The 21,280-nt window shown below is 45.2% G+C and overlaps 1 protein-coding gene across 2 annotated transcripts in view; it reads right to left on the bottom strand.

Moving 5' to 3' along the window:
- LOC110386645 (monocarboxylate transporter 4) overlaps positions 1-21,280 on the bottom strand; it is a 107,102-nt gene that overhangs the window by 25,838 nt on the left and 59,984 nt on the right. For both annotated transcript variants that reach the window (XM_038020501.2, XM_038020508.2), the window contains one exon: positions 9,197-9,360. In XM_038020501.2, the coding sequence (XP_037876429.1) occupies positions 9,197-9,314 (118 nt within the window). In that variant the 5' untranslated portion in view covers positions 9,315-9,360. The remainder of the gene's footprint in view (positions 1-9,196; positions 9,361-21,280) is intronic.

The raw sequence follows: 21,280 nt of genomic DNA, 5'->3' as shown, positions 1-21,280 counted from the left end.
CCCTCCTATTTAGCTTATTCGTCAACGATATTCCCCGGTCGCCGCCGACCCATTTAGCTTTATTCGCCGACGACACGACTGTTTACTATTCTAGTAGAAATAAGTCCCTAATCGCGAAGAAGCTTCAGAGCGCAGCCCTAGCCCTAGGACAGTGGTTCCGAAAATGGCGCATAGACATCAACCCAGCGAAAAGTACTGCGGTGCTATTTCAGAGGGGAAGCTCCACACGGATTTCCTCCCGGATTAGGAGGAGGAATCTCACACCCCCGATTACTCTCTTTAGACAACCCATACCCTGGGCCAGGAAGGTCAAGTACCTGGGCGTTACCCTGGATGCATCGATGACATTCCGCCCGCATATAAAATCAGTCCGTGACCGTGCCGCGTTTATTCTCGGTAGACTCTACCCCATGATCTGTAAGCGGAGTAAAATGTCCCTTCGGAACAAGGTGACACTTTACAAAACTTGCATAAGGCCCGTCATGACTTACGCGAGTGTGGTGTTCGCTCACGCGGCCCGCACACACATAGACACCCTCCAATCCCTACAATCCCGCTTTTGCAGGTTAGCTGTAGGGGCTCCGTGGTTCGTGAGGAACGTTGACCTACACGACGACCTGGGCCTCGAATCAATTCGGAAATACATGAAGTCAGCGTCGGAACGATACTTCGATAAGGCTATGCGTCATGATAATCGCCTTATCGTTGCCGCCGCTGACTACTCCCCGAATCCTGATCATGCAGGAGCCAGTCACCGTCGACGCCCTAGACACGTCCCAACGGATCCATCAGATCCAATAACCTTTGCATTAGATGCCTTCAGCTCTAATACTAGGGGCAGGCTTAGGGACCCCGGTAACCGTATTCGTCGAACTCGACAAAGAGGTCGACGTGCAACCTAACCCATGCATCAGCCCGCTGAGTTTCTCGCCGGATCTTCTCAGCGGGTCGCGATTCCGATCCGGTAGTAGATTCATTCGCGAAACAATTGCTCTTGAGTTGTTAGGTCTCCTTCGGAGGCGCTCGGGCAGTTGTTAGCAAATCCCACCCCTCTTGGCTGAGCCTTTGCTCGCCCACCTGTCCTGGTGAAACTGGAAAGGCCTTCGGGCCACCAGTAAACTTTCAAACATAAAAAAAAAAAAAAAAAAAAAACTATTACTATGCTAATTTATTAGAACGAAACTATTTTTGTTGAATATCTTTCTCATTAATATAAGATTCTCATCATAAGATAATTAAATTTTTTTATTTCGACTATTAAATAATACTACTAACAATAATAACTTATTAAACTACGAATAAGCTAAACCTGGAAGTCGTAGAGGATTTCATTTATCTGGGCTCCGTCATAGCTAGTAATGGATCCTCTGAAAAGGACCTCAGAAGGCGAATCAGTATGGCACAGAGAGCTATGTCCCAAATGGACCGTGTTTGGGCGGACAGAAACATCTCGAGGAATACCAAAAAGCAGCTCGTCACCCCCCTCGTCTTTTCCATTTTTCTCTACGGCCGCAGAAATTTGGACCCTCAAGAAAGCCGATCGCCAACCCATCGAAGCGTTTGAGATGTGGTGCTGGAGGAAAATGCTCGGGATTCGTTGGACAGAACACAGAACCAACGAATCCATTCTTAACGAGCTCAAGATTCCAATGCGCCTCAGCACTACATGTGCGCGGAGAAGTTTCGAGATCTTTGGACATGTCGCCAGAAAGAGAGGTGACAATCTGGAAAAGCTGCTGGTAACAGGCAAGGTATGCGGGAGAAGGCACAGAGGCAGAAATCCAATGCACTGGTCGGACCAAATACGCTCCACTCTCAATATCTCAGTCCACGTCGCTATCCACACAGCCGAGGACAGGCAGGAATGGCGCAAGATGATGCAGGAGAAAGTTATTAGAGGAGGCCACGACCCTCAGCACTGAGGATTATCGACGCAAGAAGGAAGGAAACTACGAAAAATAAATTAATATCATTTATGGTTTGCTGAGTTTGCTCGTCTTGCCACCGTTGTGGTGGCGCATGTCGTCGGCAAAATCAGCAGATTGGGCCTCGACGTGACACTCAGTAAATCCGAGGCCATGTGGTTCCACAGGCCCCGGAGAGTGCCACCTGTCGATACCCATATCGCGGTTGGAGGCGTCCGTATCGGGTCGGGGTGCAGTTAAAGTACCTCGGCCTCATTCTGAACAGTCGTTGGACCTTCCGTGTTCACTTTCAGAATCTGGTCCCTCGTTTGTTGGGGGTGGCCGGCGCGTTAAGCTGGCTTCTTCCTAACATCGGGGGGCCTGACCAGGTGGCGCCCGTGTGGGGCCAGGCACTGGCCGTGGGGGGTAGCGAAGTTGCTGCAACGGCCGCAACGCACCATCGCGGTCAGGATCATCCGTGTTTATCGCACCATCTCTTTCGAGGCGGCGTGTGTACTGGCTGGGACGCCGCTTTGGGTCCTGGAGGCGGAGGCGCTCGCCGCTGACTATCAGTGGCGGGCTAACCTTCGTGCCCGGGGCGTGGCGCGTCCCAGCCCCAGTGTGGTCAGAGCGCGGAGGGCCCAATCTCGGCGGTCCGTGCTGGAGTCATGGTCCAGGCGGCTGGCCGATCTTTCGGCTGGTCATAGGACCGTCGAGGCGATTCGCCCGGTTCTTGTGAATTGGGTGAATCGTGACAGAGGATGCCTCACTTTCCGGCTCACGCAGTTACTCACTGGGCATGGTTGCTTCGGTGAGTTCCTACACCGGATCAGAGCCGAGCCGACGGCAGAGTGCCACCATTGTGGTTGCGACTTGGACACGGCAGAACATACGATCGTCGCCTGCCCCGCATGGGAGGGGTGGCGGCGTGTCCTCGTCGCAAAAATAGGAAACGACTTGTCGTTGCCGAGTGTTCTGGCATCGATGCTCGGTGACGACGAGTCGTGGAAGGCGATGCTCGACTTCTGCGAGTGCACCATCTCGCAAATCGAGGCGGCGGGGCGCGTGAGAGATGCACAGGCCCGCCCCCGTCGAGCGGTGTCCAGGGAGGCGGATCTCGCCCAAGCCCTGGCCCTCCTAAGTGTTTCGGGTCTCCTTCACATGTCAGCCTGGGGACCGGCGAAGGGGGCCTAAGAAGACGACGTGCAAGCTGCTCTGCATACGTTTTACGTATGAGCATCCGGGTGATGGAAGGCCGGCTATCCCCAACCCACCCTGGTTCTGACCCAGCGGGGTATTCCCTAGGATAGACCATTCTAACCGGCGCCATCTAGGCGGGCTTCGGACAGCCTGCCGACCGAGAGGGCTGGTGGTTGTGGCGCCGACGACCGCCAGTCCGGTATCCCGAGGGGGAGGGTGATGGGAGAGATGTGCTCCGCACTAAACACTTCACTTTCCCCCCTTTGCCTTTTCATGAGCTCTGTCTCATGCGAGGTTTGGATGCTGGTTGTTGAGCGACAGGAGGTTTTAGTCGGTACGATTCCGACATGCGCCGCCCTCCATCCCCAGTGAAAGGCGGAAGTCCGGCGATTTCAATCTGACAAAAAAAAAAGTGTGGCACTCGGGAACTGCGGCGGTAAAGCTGTTGCATAGCATTTTTTATCAACTTATGACATTATAATTAGACAATGATAATTTAATATTAAAACAATAATAAAACAATACCACGCTATATTAAACCTTAATAAAGGCAAAACCTTAACTGTCCCCTTCACACTCATAAGCTAAAGCGCACGAGAGAGAGATGGGCAGACTTTTTATGATTCGCATGCAGTGTGACATCACGCCACGCGCTTATTCACAAACACTACACAAGCGGAACGTGTGAATGTGTTGAACGCGAGCTACATGGTAGGCGGAGTGAGGGCAGTTAGGTTTTTTTCGTTACGGAATTTCATGATTCGGTCGCCGCGCTCAAGGCCCGCGATAAAAGCTATGCAATAGCTTAAAAATTTATGAACTTGTAATAAAATCTCTTTGGCTATACTATTTGTATCTATTTTTTTTTGTTCTTTTTTTTTTCAACAGGACAAAATCGCCGGATACCCACTATTTGTATCTGGCTGGTTTTGGTATCGTTAAAAGTTTAATTTCGAAAGAAGATAATTCCAAATTAAAATTAGGAAGATGTGTGATTTTTATTTATTTTTCGTACTGTCAAGATGAGTGAATCTAATGAAGATATTCGATACATTTGAAAATTTTACTACGAAAAAAGTAAAAAAGCAACGCAAGCCGTGAAAAAAATTGCGATGTTTATGGACCTAGTGCTGTCTGTGAGAGTAGCACAAATTTGGTTTAAGCGTTTTCAATCCGGAAATTTTGATGTCAAAAATGCACGTCGCTCTGGTCGCCCTATTACGGATAAAATCGATGCCATTTTTGAAAAAGTGGGGCAAGATCGGCATATCAGTAGTTACAACGTAACTGAAGAACTGGGAATTGACCACAAAATAGTTATGGCGCATTTGAAAAAAACTGGGTACACAAAAAAGCTCACTGAAAGAAACCTAATGAACCGTATACTAATTTGTGATTCTTTATTACGACGTAATGAAACCGAACCATTTTTGAAGAAGCTGATAACTGGTGATGAAAAGTGGATCACGTACGACAAGAACGTACGAGAAAGGTTGTGGTCAAAGGCCGGTCAGGCTTCACAGACTCTGGCGAAACCCGGGTTAACTCGCAACAAGGTGATGCTGTGTGTGTGGTGGGATTGGAAGGGCATTATACATTATGAACTGTTACCACCAGGCAGGACCATCGATTCTGAACTCAACTGCGAACAACTGATGAGATTAAAGCAAGAAGTTGAGAGAAAGCGGCCGGAATTAATCAACAGAAGGGGTGTGGTTTTTCATCACGATAACGCTAGACTCTTTAGCCAATCAGCAAAAATTAAGAGAGCTTGGCTGGGAGGTATTAATGCATCCGCCATATAGTTCTGACCTTGCACCTTCAGATTTCTACCTGTTTCGGTCTCTTCAGAATTCTTTAGGCAGTGTCAGGTTAACATCACGAGAGGACTGCCAAAAACAATTGTCGCGGTATTTTGATCAGAAGCCCCAAAATTTCTATAGCAATGGGATCATGTCCCTACCTACAAGATGGCAAAAAGTTATCGAACAAAATGGTACCGACATACTTTAGTTAAATGTCATTATCATTATCATCATCAGCCTTTATCTGCCCACTGCTGGACATAGGCCTTCCCCAATGCCTTCCACATAATACGGTCCTCCGCATCCAACGACTTCCCGCCGTGCGCACTAAGTCGTCAGTCCACCTGGTTGGAGGACGCCCCACGCTTCTTGTACCCATCCGTGGCCTCCATTCGAGTTAAATGTGAATAAATTATATTAAAAAATGTTGTGAATTTTCTTAAAAAATGCGAAGGAACTTTTTCCTCAATCTATTATTATATAGAAATAAAATAGTAAACAATGTTTACAATAAGTGAGCTGTTTAGGCTTACTATACTATACTATTTGACATTGGACGGTAATGGGTAAATTGTAAAAAATAATAATCTAAGACAAGTTTTTGAACAATAATTATATACGCATTTCCATTTTATATAAAAATTATGATTCTTACATCAGTAATTTCTTATAACATGCAAGGAAAATGCTTTAAAATGCCCTTATGTTAAAAACAAGAAAGAAAGTAAAGAAAACCTCAATCTGTGTTAGTTTTTTTTTTTTTTTTTTTCTTTTATTGCCCTTGTAGGCAGACGAACATACGGCCCACCTGATGGTGAGTGGTTACCGTCGCCCATGGACTTCAGCAATGCCAGGGGCAGAGCCAAGCCGCTGCCTAAATATGTACTACGTATGTGTAATATTTTAAAACTCTGCATGGTAGCTTTTTTTTTCTAATGCTTAAAATAATTTCTAGCGCAATGTAATTAACGTAAAATTGCTGTAATTTTTTAACTATCATCGATCATGTTCCGCAGAAACTTGTTACAACTTGATTGCGTACGGTGTGTGGGCTATCCTACGAAATCTATGTTAATTATTTTAAGTTTTTATAACATCATACAGGGTAGAAATATAAACTAATTATTCGTTATTGTGTAGTAGGTGATATTAATTTTAGTAAAATTTAAAATACTACACAGTAAATGAAATTACAAATTTTACAGCGCCCCCCTAACCCACATCAACGCCCCCCATTTTTTCCTGGACCCCTTAACGCCCCCCTCTAGGTTTCAAACGCCCCCCAGGGGGCGTTATCGCCCACTTTGAGAAAGACTGGTATAGACATCTTCAACGTAAATGCGCCACCCACCTTGAGATATAAGTTCTAAGGTCTCAGTATAGTTACAACGGCTGTCCCACCCTTCAAACCGAAACGTATTACTGTTTCACGGCAGAAATAGGTAGGGTGGTGGTACCCGTGCGGACTCACAAGAGGTCCACCAGAAATAATTCGCTGTAAAATTTGAGATAATCTTGATGCAATAGAGTTGAGACTTCTGCCGCATTACTGAAGGTAAGGCGTAATTTACGTTGTGATGCTATGGCAACTAAAAATAACAGCATAATTCCATTTTCAAATAATATTAAAAAATATATCCACAGAATATATGGTTAAACTAATAGAGGCATACTTATTTTGCAAAACAATAGACATCGTCCATTTTTTCCATTACAAAGGGACGTTACTTTATGTTGGTCATCATTCATAATAATATTGTCATTAAGCATATCGAGTAAGGGAAAATGTTAACAAGCTTTAGTTTTGATTCAGTGGGGTATCTTTATTCTCTAAGGACATGAACCGTGATTGTATACTTCCTGGTTACGTCACAAGCCCTGCAATAAATTTGTTGACTATCGATATCAATGATTCGACTTTATTCGTATTCGAGATTCGAATCAATCAATCCAAATGAAACAAAACAAAATATTTCCTCTAAGTACAAAGTTTATTCTTTTCCGATTTCTTGAATGTGATTTTCGTTTCCAAGAATCTTCGTGGAATATAATTTTAAACGATGTTACAGAACTGAATAATAAATGTTGTAGATTTTTTTGTAAGAGATTTACTATTCTTGATTATTTAAAGACTGTTTTGGCCCACTGAAATAGGGTCGTGTATAGTTTACATTATAAATGATAATATCACGCTTCTGAATGCAGTAACGTGGGTATGTATGATCCTGATATTGGTGATGTAATATATTGGATATCTGTAAATGATAATGTAGAAATAACCCAGTACGATAATTTGATGGACAGAAAAAAGTGTAATGTTTTCTATTTGAATACCTAGACCAATAACATTCTGTCACATAGATCTTATACAATCTTATATAATCTGTAATACCCTGTATACAATGATCCAAACTGTTTAATCTAAACGGAAAGCGACATTCATTTTAATGTATAAAATATGTTGCTCTTTATAAACAATTAATTTTTAAATTACATATATCAAAATAAAAATCTACTTCACTAAATTGTAAAACAAATGACATTTAAAATCTATTTTATAGTAGGTATATCGTTCACAATTCTACATAGATTTTTTTTCTTAAGTCATATTTATTCACCTTTGTCACAGCTGTTTTATTGATAGATCAAATTTATGATCGACCCTGAGGACGTAATACGATTCACTTAAAATAAAGTGTAAGGAAACTATACCAGACAACAGCCTAGTTTTACCCCTGGCATTGTATGTGTCCATAGGCAGAGGTATCCGTAGAGTGAGCCAAGTCTTACCAACTTCTTATTTTTGTAGTTCCAAAACACCCTGTATACAATATTGGTTTGTATTAAGGTATGTATTGTATTAATTTTTCTCGTCCCATCTAGTGTCTAGCTTATGAAGTCCATTTGACTATATTATATTGAGTTAGTACTGAAATTATACATAGACGACAGTGATTTAAATTACCTGAATTTTCAACATACCATAACATAACATATCGGCAGAACTTATCAAAATTATAAAGTTTTTCGAAGCATCGTAACATTATGATTACCTGGCATCCGATAAGACCGGACATCAATTATTTGTGTAATATGATTTACCAATAACATTTTACCGAACCGATACATATAAACATGAATAAATGTGTAAACAATGATTTCAGTATTATACTCGTAAAATACATTTATTTACACCCTTTTTCGCCTTTTACTTGATGATAATTGCATTTAAGGAGTAAACTAAAGGCTGCGTTGAAGCTCACGCGCAGTTTTTGATTTACTAAACTGGAACAACGACTATTAGTGTTCGGAAAAAACTTTTTAATTATATCTTTTTAATTATACTGTTATTGGTCAGTTACTATCAGAAACTATATAAACTATAAACAGAAATCAAATATTATTGATCGCTTATCGTAAAAAATCGTGCTGGCATACATCAGCGTCATTAATCCCGACTACCTAGACTTGCGACTTGCTAGAAATTACTTGAGTTAATATTATTAATACCTTACAAATGGTTTGGCTATACTGTTAATTTGTAAGAATAAAATAAATAAATAAATACCACAGAGCATTTTCATTTATGACTATCAGACAGATAAACCGCATTATCTAGCCGTGCGGAAACAATATCCCTGGCGAACTAGTTCCTATAGGAGTCAAGAAGGTTTGGTTTTGAATTGCGTTATTCGTGGCTATGACGAGTCATATGACCATCACGGTTTTAATAATCGCATTTCTATTTTAATGTTAAGTAAGTGGTATCTAGTTATATCTTTGAATAAGGAACTGGACAACCCTAGATTTTCAATATTGTCATACAAACTTTACAAAGCGCGTTGGAAGTTATTTAGCCTCAATTCGTGTGACGTCGTTTGAGGCTAAAATAAACGACGAGATAGCCATAGATCGTACGATTAGCCGCAACCAGCTTTATGATCGGTATATGGATTCATATGAAAAAAATGGAGTTACTGATATAATTTTACTGTACTAATATCTTCTAATTTTCAATATATCTATCTCTCTTATTATATAATATCTCCCAATATTTGGCGGTTGGCAGCGACTTTTGTGGTAGGCAGCGGCTTGGCTCTGCCCCTGGCATTGCTGAAGACCATGGGCGACGGTAACCACTCATCATCAGGTGGGCCATATGCTCGTCTGCTTACAAGGGCAATAAAAACAAATATTATTTTGGTATTGTTTTGTCATTAGTGCCCGGTTTCCTTTTTAAAGAAGAGGTGTGAGGATTTGTAATTTAGCAGTTAATAGGTGCCTTACCGTAATGCGGCAAGCAGGTGTAGCTAGTAGAGAAGGGGTGTCGGCAGCGGCAGCGAGGCGGGGGGGCGCGGGGCGGCGGCGGCGGCGAGGCCGACGGTGACCACCAGCCTGCCTCCATCAGCCGGCCATGGCTGCACCCGCACCCGCACCCGCGCCCGCGCTACCTGTCGTTACAATAAAATATAATAATAATAATAAAGCCTTTTATTTCTTTTTTTTTCCTACCTAAGCTGATAGCCTTAATTTCTGACTAGTAAATATATTTATTATTTCAGACGAGTAGGTGAGCTTACGAAGCTCATACTTGACGAAGTTGCTAACACGAACCCTAGCAAGAGCCGTATTTCACAGAATCTATCACCGGATCGAAAACGCGACCCACTGAGGAGATCCGGTGAGAAACTCAGTGGGCTGTGTCCGTGGGTTAATTTACTCGTCGAGCCCTTCGTCGCAATCGACTGGTTCGACGAGAACGATGACTGGTGCTTGAGGTACCTAGAAGCACCGTTAGTGGATCGGGAGAATCCGAAATGACGTTTTTTTTTTTTTTTTTTTTTTTTTTTTTTTATGATTGAAAGTTTACTGGTGGCCCGAAGGCCTTTCCAGTTTCACCAGGACAGGTGGGCGAGCAAAGGCTCAGCCAAGAGGGGTGGGATTTGCTAACAACTGCCCGAGCGCCTCCGAAGGAGACCTAACAACTCAAGAGCAATTGTTTCGCGAATGAATCTACTACCGGATCGGAATCGCGACCCGCTGAGAAGATCCGGCGAGAAACTCAGCGGGCTGATGCATGGGTTAGGTTGCACGTCGACCTCTTTGTCGAGTTCGACGAGTACGGTTACCGGGGTCCCTAAGCCTGCCCCTAGTATTAGAGCTGAAGGCATCTAATGCAAAGGTTATTGGATCTGATGGATCCGTAAGGACGTGTCTAGGGCGTCGACGGTGACTGGCTCCTGCATGATCAGGATTCGGGGAGTAGTCAGCGGCGGCAACGATAAGGCGATTATCATGACGCATAGCCTTATCGAAGTATCGTTCCGACGCTGACTTCATGTATTTCCGAATTGATTCGAGGCCCAGGTCGTCGTGTAGGTCAACGTTCCTCACGAACCACGGAGCCCCGACAGCTAACCTGCAAAAGCGGGATTGTAGGGATTGGAGGGTGTCTATGTGTGTGCGGGCCGCGTGAGCGAACACCACACTCGCGTAAGTCATAACGGGCCTTATGCAAGTTTTGTAAAGTGTCACCTTGTTCCGAAGGGACATTTTACTCCGCTTACAGATCATGGGGTAGAGTCTACCGAGAATAAACGCGGCACGGTCACGGACTGATTTTATATGCGGGCGGAATGTCATCGATGCATCCAGGGTAACGCCCAGGTACTTGACCTTCCTGGCCCAGGGTATGGGTTGTCTAAAGAGAGTAATCGGGGGTGTGAGATTCCTCCTCCTAATCCGGGAGGAAATCCGTGTGGAGCTTCCCCTCTGAAATAGCACCGCAGTACTTTTCGCTGGGTTGATGTCTATGCGCCATTTTCGGAACCACTGTCCTAGGGCTAGGGCTGCGCTCTGAAGCTTCTTCGCGATTAGGGACTTATTTCTACTAGAATAGTAAACAGTCGTGTCGTCGGCGAATAAAGCTAAATGGGTCGGCGGCGACCGGGGAATATCGTTAACGAATAAGCTAAATAGGAGGGGTGAGAGGACAGAGCCTTGCGGGACTCCAGCTGTGAGAGGTCGTGGGGAGGAGCGGGTTCCCTCGACTCGATATCGAAAAGAGCGGTTCGACAAGAAGTCCCGTATGATGAGCACGAGACTATCCGGCACGCCCATGTTGAATAGTTTGAAAATCAAACCATTGTGCCAGACTTTGTCGAACGCTTTTGCGACGTCGAAGAAGAGAGCTCCCGTGTATAACGGTTTTGGTCGATTAAGCCCCACAAGAATGTGCTCCGTGAGGCGGTGCACCTGTTGAACGCATAAGTGATTTGTGCGGAATCCGAATTGTTCATCGATAAGAATGCCCTTGGATGAGACGAAGTCTCTGAGGCGTTTGTAGAGCAGACGCTCATACAGTTTGCCTAGAGACATGAGGAGGCTAATCGGGCGGTAGCTCGTCGGATGATTTTTTGGTTTACCGGGTTTATGTATGCCGATAACGTCCGCTTCTTTCCACACCGCGGGAAAGATACAGTTCGCCATAGCGGCATTGAAAATAGATGCCAACATCACGATGAGTTGGACGGGTAGAAGTTTAATAACGCGGTTGGATATACCGTCGGAACCGGGAGCCTTGCGAGGACGTAGGTCTTTGATCAAGTCTTTAACTTCCATCGGGGTGACGGGTGGTAACGCATCAGAGGGTGGCAAGGAGGCTCTGCGTTCTACCTCACTGTCTACTAATTCTACATGAACAGGGTCCACGGATTGAGTGCTGGGCGTGCACTGGGTTTGCAATGTATCGGCCAGCAGCTCTGCTTTTTCGTCATCATCGAACGCCGCGAGTCGGCCTGAGGGGCCTACGAGGGGGGGCATAGTTACTACCGTATCCGATTTGAGAGTACGAGCTAAGCGGTAGTAAGACCTTTGAGAGGGCGCGAGTCCTTCTAAGAAATCAGACCATCTGGCATCTCGGACTTCGGTGATGCGAGACTTTACGTCGCGTTGTAGGGCACGCATTCGAATACGATTTTCCGCGGTAGGATACCTATCGTACGCACGGATCGAGGCGTTCTTAGCTCTAAGGAGTTCCCTAATATCGTCGGGCAATTTGAAGCGGTGAAGGAAGTCCTCCGCTACAACTTGCTTCGATGACCTATCTAATGTCGAGGTGATGTGTGACGTTACGATGTCTATGGCTTCAGCGGTATCCTGAGGAGACGGGATAGAGTCCGGACTAAACGGAAGCGATGGTGGATCAGATTCAGCCAGGCTGATGCCCAGCGTGTGCCAATCCACCACAGTCCTCGTGACGGGAACGGAATCGGGAGCGCGACCGAGCTTCATAACGACGGGACGGTGGTCTGAATCTAACTCTGAAACTACTTCGATCGAGTGTAAGCGCAGAGTTACGTTTTTTAATAACGCTATGTCGAGTATATCCGGGCGATGCGCGATATTTAGCGGGTAGTGAGTCGGGGTTAGCGGAGCGACGATATCGAAGGCGAGATCATCGACTAACGCGTCAAGCCGCCTGCCATTCGGGGTTGTGGTGTGTGAGTTCCACCTGATGTGTTTACAATTTAGGTCGCCCGCCAGAATGACAGAGCTCCCCATACCGAGCAGCGCCTCGATATCACTGCTTAGAACGATCTTATCCGGTGGAAGATAAACGGACGCGATAACGATCGGCGCGTGTCCCGTCAGTGAGCCGAAATGACGTGTTTTGGGTGACGTCGACTGCTTTCCATTCTGTCCGCAGGATCGGGAATGTTTATTTCCCACACCTAATTAAAGCTTTCTTAAATATATATGATATTTACATATTGAGCTATTTGCAATTTTACACTTTTTTTTCAAAATAAACAACGAACTACATTACGAACTAGAACGCATGGTTGATATAAAGTAGAAATTGGCAGGATGATGGTACTAATGGGTGGGCTCACGTTCTACTTGTACTCAAAATACGAACTCGAATTAGTCGGTCGATGTCAATCCTTTTTCTTAAAAAAGGAAATACCGTTCATTAAATAAAGATATAGTGTTATTTATTTCTTAGCTGTTGTGTGTCACAAACTAAGGGTGCGGCAAGTGCGGAAGTAACAGCCCGCGGGAATATGAAAGTTTTCTTCGCTGGTTCAAATATTACTTCGTGCGGTTGGCAGGTCACCTCGTAAACGTGCTTCCTCTCATATTTCTTGGAATACGTGAACAGAGTGTTCAATATGTTTTCTTAGTTTTGAACTTCTCTCTTACGATAAAGGCAATAACGTATACAAATGTCAAAATAAGGAACTTAACGGACGAACTTTTGGCGTTTAATTATGTCCTTTTTGTCGTCTGTCTTAGGAGAGATGTAACGGAACGTAAAAATGTACACAATATTATTATCTTAAAGCGAAGGTCGTTCGTCATATTTGTTTTACTTTCAATTATTTGATATGTGTATTTGGAGAAAGTAGTTTTATTATGAACATTCTGAAAAATGAATAAAATGCGCTATTTTTATCTTTTGGTATCTAATTTTTAGTGAAATTTTCCAAACACCTAAATTTCAATGTAAATGTTTATCATGATATAATGCATATCATAGAACAAAAAGCGGATGTAATCAATAAACTCTAAAAAAAATAACATTCACTCCTTATAGTTCGTTGCAATGGATATATACAGAAAGAAATCGAGGAAAGTCATGTCAAATTCATATACAGCAAGAGAAGAGGACGTGCTGCGCTAACCCCACATGCCCCCACACAACACATAATGCAAGAAGGACAAGCAGACTTGGAAAAAATAGTACCGAGAATACTATTCGAACGGCAAACTTAGCTAATTCGGTACGAGTACACTCAGAAACATCAGAATGAAATGTTTCAAATATTCTATATACAAATTTAGATAATGTTTAAATTTACTTTTATCAAACATTTTACATTCTACGCATTAGTTTGGCAAATAAATTAATCTCGTGTATCTATTATATTTTTTCTCGAATATTCACAACTTTTTATCCTGTACCATTCAAGTTACCGATATGTATGGAAGACCTAATACCATGCCTCCACGGTGTTTCCCGAGCGCTATGACATGTCCTTCTTCAAACGAGGCTTGTGGAGAGTATTAAGCGGTAGGCAGCAGCTTGGCTCTGCCCCTGGCATTGCTGAAGTCCATGGGCAACGGTAACCACTCACCATCAGGTGGGCCGTATGCTCGTCTGCCAACAAGGGCAATAAAAAAAAAACAAATTCGTATCTATTGAAAAAATCATTAACAGTGGCAGTCGCGTTTATTTATTTTTGCGGTAGAATTATTTGTTGATTGCGTTATAAGGGTGGCCATGGGAGCCCACTTGAACGACCGCAGCCAGAGGATCCACTTGGCATACTTAATGGTTTTTAATGGCATTCACCGAACAAATATTGCCGGTCGAGTGTGACTTGCAAATTTGGTAGCGTAAAGATTAACATAAAATATTAAAACAGCATGTTTTGCATACGAGCGACTTCAACCAAACCGGTATAATAACTATGAAATTCATGAACTGTATGTGTTGTGGATTGCGGCGTGCGGTTCACAAGCGTCTGTGTGTAATCTAAAGTTTATGTTATTTCAATATTGGCTACACACGATATGCCAATTTATTATCGTTAAATTTTGCAATAGAGTTTGTGGGCGTTTATATTGCAAATATTGTTTCGGTTTTTTGTCTAGTTTGGTTCGATAATCCAGACTAAGCTACATAAATTTTTCGCGGTATCTGAACAGAAGCGGTTTCTTCGCTTAAAAAGGGTACTCTCATATACCTACTACTGTGTCGAATTTATATTAGAATGATATAACCAATAGTTGTTATTAATACAATTTTGTACTTTAAATTTGAGTTGTAAATATTTAATATGGTCGAGGGCTACAAACAGTTTAATATCTGTGTGTATCTACGTGTTTTTTTCATTTTCGATTATTTTCCATTACTCCGAGTTCTCACTTCATTCATGTAATATGATATCTGTATTCACCTTCGCATACCTCTGAATAATAACAATATGACAGAAAAAAAGTCGAATTAAATCACGTAATCTCTTCAATCATACTCGTAATACCGTTTTGTCAAATATTCAATTTTATTTGTTTGTTGGCAAACAGAACTGATAAATGAATTCGCAGCTGAATCTTGACGTGAAAAATGTCAACAGTTCGCTATCACAGCTTCCATTACTTAGAGACTTAGAGAAATACCCGCATTATGTTTTAGTGTAAGTATCTAGTTGCTAGTTTATTGACAGCGGTCCAGATTGTTTTGTTCAGTTTATGGAAAAACATTTTCGAGGCAGTTACTGTTATTATTCAGTTACTATCAGAAACTACATAAGCTATAAATATAATTAAAATATTTTTGATCGCTTGTGGTATAATATCGTGTTGCCATACACCAGCTTCATTAATCCCGACTACCTAGACTTGCGACTTGCTAGAAATTACTTGAGCTATTATTACTAATAACTTACAAATGGTTTGGCTATACTGTTAATATTTAAGAAGACTAAAATAAATAAATAAATACCACAGAGCAGTTTCATTTACGACTATCAGACAGATAAACCGTATTATCTAGCCGTGTGGAAACACAATATCCCTGGCGAACTAGTTCCTATAGTAGTCAAGAAGGTTTGGTTTTGAATTGCCTTATTCGTGGCTTTGACGAGTCCATCGACGTCCATCTCCGACACGTGTCACGTCATCTCGGATCCTCCCGATCCACTAACGGTGCTTCTAGGTACTTCAAGCACCGGTCACCGTTCTCGTCGAACCCGTCGCTTGCGACGAAGGGCTCGACGAGTAAATTAACTCCCAGACACAGCCCACTGAGTTTCTCGCCGGATCTTCTCAGTGGGTCGCGTTTCCGATCCGGTGGTAGATTCTGCGAAGCACGGCTCTTGCTAGGGTTCGTGTTAGCAACGTCATCAGGTTTGAGCCCCGTGAGCTCACCTACAAAAGTTAGGGTTACGCTGATATAGCCTCTCAAGGCTCTCAGCTTAGGAAGGAAAAAAAAAAAAAAAAAAAAACCATCTCTGACAAGACCATCCCGATTTTAATAATCGCATTTATAAACCAATTTTCTATGAATGAACAATTTCTAAAGAAATACGTTCCTTACGAGTGCTGTTACTTAGTTTCTTTCCCTATCCCGATTTTAATTGAAGGCTAAGAAAATATAAAAAATATTAATATGAATAAAATGAACACTGTTGCCTTAAAACTTCCCACTAAGGAATATAGTTTCTTACAAGATTATCATGTATCATGTTAGACATTAAATGCTGAATTGCTGGAGATAATGTTATCATATTACAAGACATTCTAGTCTAATGCAATGTTGAACGGGATTGCAATGTTCCTTGTTAGAGTCGTTTCATTTCGCCTCAAAGCTAAGTAAATATCACTATACAACTATAGAACTAAATAGAATAACGACAGAGCTGGACGTAATTAGGTACGTCATTTTATATACATTTTCTTTGGCGCCAGACTCTATTCAAAAAACGAGTCTCATTTTAATCATAATTAGATCTCAATAGTGACGGTAAATTATTCCAAATTGAACACGAAATTATCGAGAGGATAATTACAATAATATTATAATTATTAGAGGATCAGATAAAAATTAAGATCAGGATAAAAGTGAACCATTTCTGTCTGATTATAAACTTTTAATTTTATAATATGTATGTAAGTACAATTGTTTGGTTGTTCTGTGGCGGGTAGCCATCATACAACGCAAGATAATTGCCAGATGCCTGAATCTCGCTTACGGCATTTTCAAGATAAAGCGCATATATACACAAGTTCCGAACAACAACATTCCTCCATTCCGATAGAGGCACCCGTCACGTGCGGACGTGCTCATCGTCCACTCGATCGCCCGGTCTTTGTTCGCCCGGCCATTGTTCGCGCGGCCTGTGTTTGTGGTACATCTGCCGACTAAGTGCTCTTTCTGGAAGTTTTTATTTGTTTTGTTTCCTTTTGTTGTTTCTGTGTTCGTGGTACATCTGCCGACAAAGTGGTTTCCTGCAAGTATTTATTTGTTTTATTTCTTTTCGTAATTTCTGTTTTGTTGTGCTTTTTCTTTGTCCTGTAGTAATCGCGCCGCATTGCCACCTGTGTTCAATAGAACCGCTCAGGTCCGAGAAGTTGGGGCCTCGCCGCAAGGCGAGTGTTTTCAAGACCCGGGGCCGCCCCACCTGGGTACTCAGCGATCATGGACGCTGTATTCGCGGAATTCCTCCGACTTCGCCACCCACAGCTCGCCTCGGAGTTTTTGGCCTTCAAGGCCAATCACACTGCGAGCCCTCTCGAGGACTCCGCCGCGCTCGCTGCTCCTGCGTCGCCTGTACCTGCGTGCAGAGCTTCTGCATTGAGCACCGCAGCCTCTGTCGTGCCTGCCGCTCCCGTGTCGCCTATACTGGCGAGAAAAGCTGCTGCGTCGTCCGCCGTGACCATCGTTTCAGCTGAGCGATCATCCGCGGCCTCCGTCGCGCCCTCTAAAACACCTACACTTGCTCGTAGGTCGCCTGCACCCGCCTCCTCGTGCTCCGACTCTGACTCGGACATGGAGGTCGACCTCGCCCCCGCCTCATCGACGGATGGATTCACCCTGGTACAGAAGGGTAAGAAGCGTGCCGCGGAGTCTCGAGCTCCCGCGGCCGCTAAAATTAGCAAAGCCGTGAACGCGTCGCGCCCCCGCCCTCAGACTCCCGTTGCGCCCCCAGCCCGTGCCACTCCGTCGCCGCGTCCGGTGGCACAAAATAAAACCCAGACCCCTCCCCCGGTTATCCTTCAGGAGAAGGCAGCTTGGGATCGAGTTTGCCTGGCCCTTAAGGCCAAAAATATAAATTTCACGAATGCCCGTAACCTCGCGAACGGCATTCAAATTAAGGTTCAAACACCCGACGACCATAGGGCCCTCTCTTCTTACCTCCGTAAGGAGCGTATAAGTTTCCATACGTATACGCTCCAGGAGGAGCGCGAACTCCGCGTTGTAATACGCGGAATCCCTAAAGAGTTAGATGTAGAGCTCGTAAAAGCCGACCTGTTAGAACAAGGCCTACCAGTGAATTCTGTGCACCGTATGCACACCGGTCGCGGTAGGGAGCCATATAATATGGTTCTAGTCGCTCTCCAGCCTACCCCCGAGGGTAAGAAAATCTTTAACACACAGACCGTCTGTAGGCTCTCTGGTATCGCTGTCGAAGCCCCCCATAAAAAAGGCACTCCTAGCCAGTGCCATAACTGTCAATTGTACGGGCACTCTTCCCGTAACTGTCACGCGCGCCCCCGATGTGTTAAGTGTTTGGGCGATCACGCCACGGCCCTCTGCGCTCGCGACCAAAAAACCGCGACGGAACCGCCTAGCTGCGTCCTGTGTCGAACACAGGGTCACCCCGCGAATTACCGTGGTTGCCCCCGAGCCCCTAAAATAAATCGCCGCGTCGCCCGCCAAAACCGCCTCCGAGCTTCCGGCCCAAACATCAAAGCCTCGGCACCCTCTGCGTCGCAGGCTAAGCCAGCGTTCGTTCCGGCGGCGGTGCCCAGTGTCTCGGCCTGGGCAAAACCGCTGCCGTACACGAACACGGCTACAACTCCCTCCTCCGCGATTCGTCCCGCCCCCGCGACTCGTCCCTCTCCCGCGACTTGCCCTCCGACCGCGTCCGACAATCTCGCTTTAGCGATCGACTTCTTTCAGTCGATCAACTTTGAGCGCGTTAACGCTTTGGGCGACGCCATTCGCGCTGCCTCCACTGCACAACACTTTATCGCCGTTGTGCAGGAATACGCCGACGTATACGCGTCATTAAATACGTACGTCCTCCCCTCACTCCGCCGGTAATCAATGGCGTATATAAGTAGAATAAAGCCCCTATCCGTAACGATAGGATTTTTTAACGCTTACGGTCTCGCAAATCAACGTGATCAGGTTTCTGACTTTTTGCGTGACCACCAAATTGATATCTTTTTAGTGCAGGAGACCCTACTTAAGCCCGCGCGCCGTGACCCTAAAATCGCGAACTATAACATGGTCAGGAACGACAGGCTCTCTGCCCGTGGTGGTGGTACCGTCATTTACTATAGAAGAGCCCTGCATTGCGTCCCGCTCGATCCTCCCGCGCTCGCTAATATCGAAGCATCAGTGTGCCGAATCTCACTGACGGGACACGCGCCGATCGTTATCGCGTCCGTTTATCTTCCACCGGATAAGATCGTTCTAAGCAGTGATATCGAGGCGCTGCTCGGTATGGGGAGCTCTGTCATTCTGGCGGGCGACCTAAATTGTAAACACATCAGGTGGAACTCACACACCACAACCCCGAATGGCAGGCGGCTTGACGCGTTAGTCGATGATCTCGCCTTCGATATCGTCGCTCCGCTAACCCCGACTCACTACCCGCTAAATATCGCGCATCGCCCGGATATACTCGACATAGCGTTATTAAAAAACGTAACTCTGCGCTTACACTCGATCGAAGTAGTTTCAGAGTTAGATTCAGACCACCGTCCCGTCGTTATGAAGCTCGGTCGCGCTCCCGATTCCGTTCCCGTCACGAGGACTGTGGTGGATTGGCACACGCTGGGCATCAGCCTGGCTGAATCTGATCCACCATCGCTTCCGTTTAGTCCGGACTCTATCCCGTCTCCTCAGGATACCGCTGAAGCCATAGACATCGTAACGTCACACATCACCTCGACATTAGATAGGTCATCGAAGCAAGTTGTAGCGGAGGACTTCCTTCACCGCTTCAAATTGCCCGACGATATTAGGGAACTCCTTAGAGCTAAGAACGCCTCGATCCGTGCGTACGATAGGTATCCTACCGCGGAAAATCGTATTCGAATGCGTGCCCTACAACGCGACGTAAAGTCTCGCATCACCGAAGTCCGAGATGCCAGATGGTCTGATTTCTTAGAAGGACTCGCGCCCTCTCAAAGGTCTTACTACCGCTTAGCTCGTACTCTCAAATCGGATACGGTAGTAACTATGCCCCCCCTCGTAGGCCCCTCAGGCCGACTCGCGGCGTTCGATGATGACGAAAAAGCAGAGCTGCTGGCCGATACATTGCAAACCCAGTGCACGCCCAGCACTCAATCCGTGGACCCTGTTCATGTAGAATTAGTAGACAGTGAGGTAGAACGCAGAGCCTCCTTGCCACCCTCGGATGCGTTACCACCCGTCACCCCGATGGAAGTTAAAGACTTGATCAAAGACCTACGTCCTCGGAAGGCTCCCGGTTCCGACGGTATATCCAACCGCGTTATTAAACTTCTACCCGTCCAACTCATCGTGATGTTGGCATCTATTTTCAATGCCGCTATGGCGAACTGTATCTTTCCCGCGGTGTGGAAAGAAGCGGACGTTATCGGCATACATAAACCCGGTAAACCAAAAAATCATCCGACGAGCTACCGCCCGATTAGCCTCCTCATGTCTCTAGGCAAACTGTATGAGCGTCTGCTCTACAAACGCCTCAGAGACTTCGTCTCATCCAAGGGCATTCTTATCGATGAACAATTCGGATTCCGTACAAATCACTCATGCGTTCAACAGGTGCACCGCCTCACGGAGCACATTCTTGTGGGGCTTAATCGACCAAAACCGTTATACACGGGAGCTCTCTTCTTCGACGTCGCAAAAGCGTTCGACAAAGTCTGGCACAATGGTTTGATTTTCAAACTATTCAACATGGGCGTGCCGGATAGTCTCGTGCTCATCATACGGGACTTCTTGTCGAACCGCTCTTTTCGATATCGAGTCGAGGGAACCCGCTCCTCCCCACGACCTCTCACAGCTGGAGTCCCGCAAGGCTCTGTCCTCTCACCCCTCCTATTTAGCTTATTCGTCAACGATATTCCCCGGTCGCCGCCGACCCATTTAGCTTTATTCGCCGACGACACGACTGTTTACTATTCTAGTAGAAATAAGTCCCTAATCGCGAAGAAGCTTCAGAGCGCAGCCCTAGCCCTAGGACAGTGGTTCCGAAAATGGCGCATAGACATCAACCCAGCGAAAAGTACTGCGGTGCTATTTCAGAGGGGAAGCTCCACACGGATTTCCTCCCGGATTAGGAGGAGGAATCTCACACCCCCGATTACTCTCTTTAGACAACCCATACCCTGGGCCAGGAAGGTCAAGTACCTGGGCGTTACCCTGGATGCATCGATGACATTCCGCCCGCATATAAAATCAGTCCGTGACCGTGCCGCGTTTATTCTCGGTAGACTCTACCCCATGATCTGTAAGCGGAGTAAAATGTCCCTTCGGAACAAGGTGACACTTTACAAAACTTGCATAAGGCCCGTCATGACTTACGCGAGTGTGGTGTTCGCTCACGCGGCCCGCACACACATAGACACCCTCCAATCCCTACAATC

This window comes from Bombyx mori, chromosome 3, assembly GCF_030269925.1.
Source record: "Bombyx mori chromosome 3, ASM3026992v2".
Taxonomy (NCBI): domain Eukaryota; kingdom Metazoa; phylum Arthropoda; class Insecta; order Lepidoptera; family Bombycidae; genus Bombyx; species Bombyx mori.
This window is presented reverse-complemented; position numbering and strand designations above follow the sequence as displayed.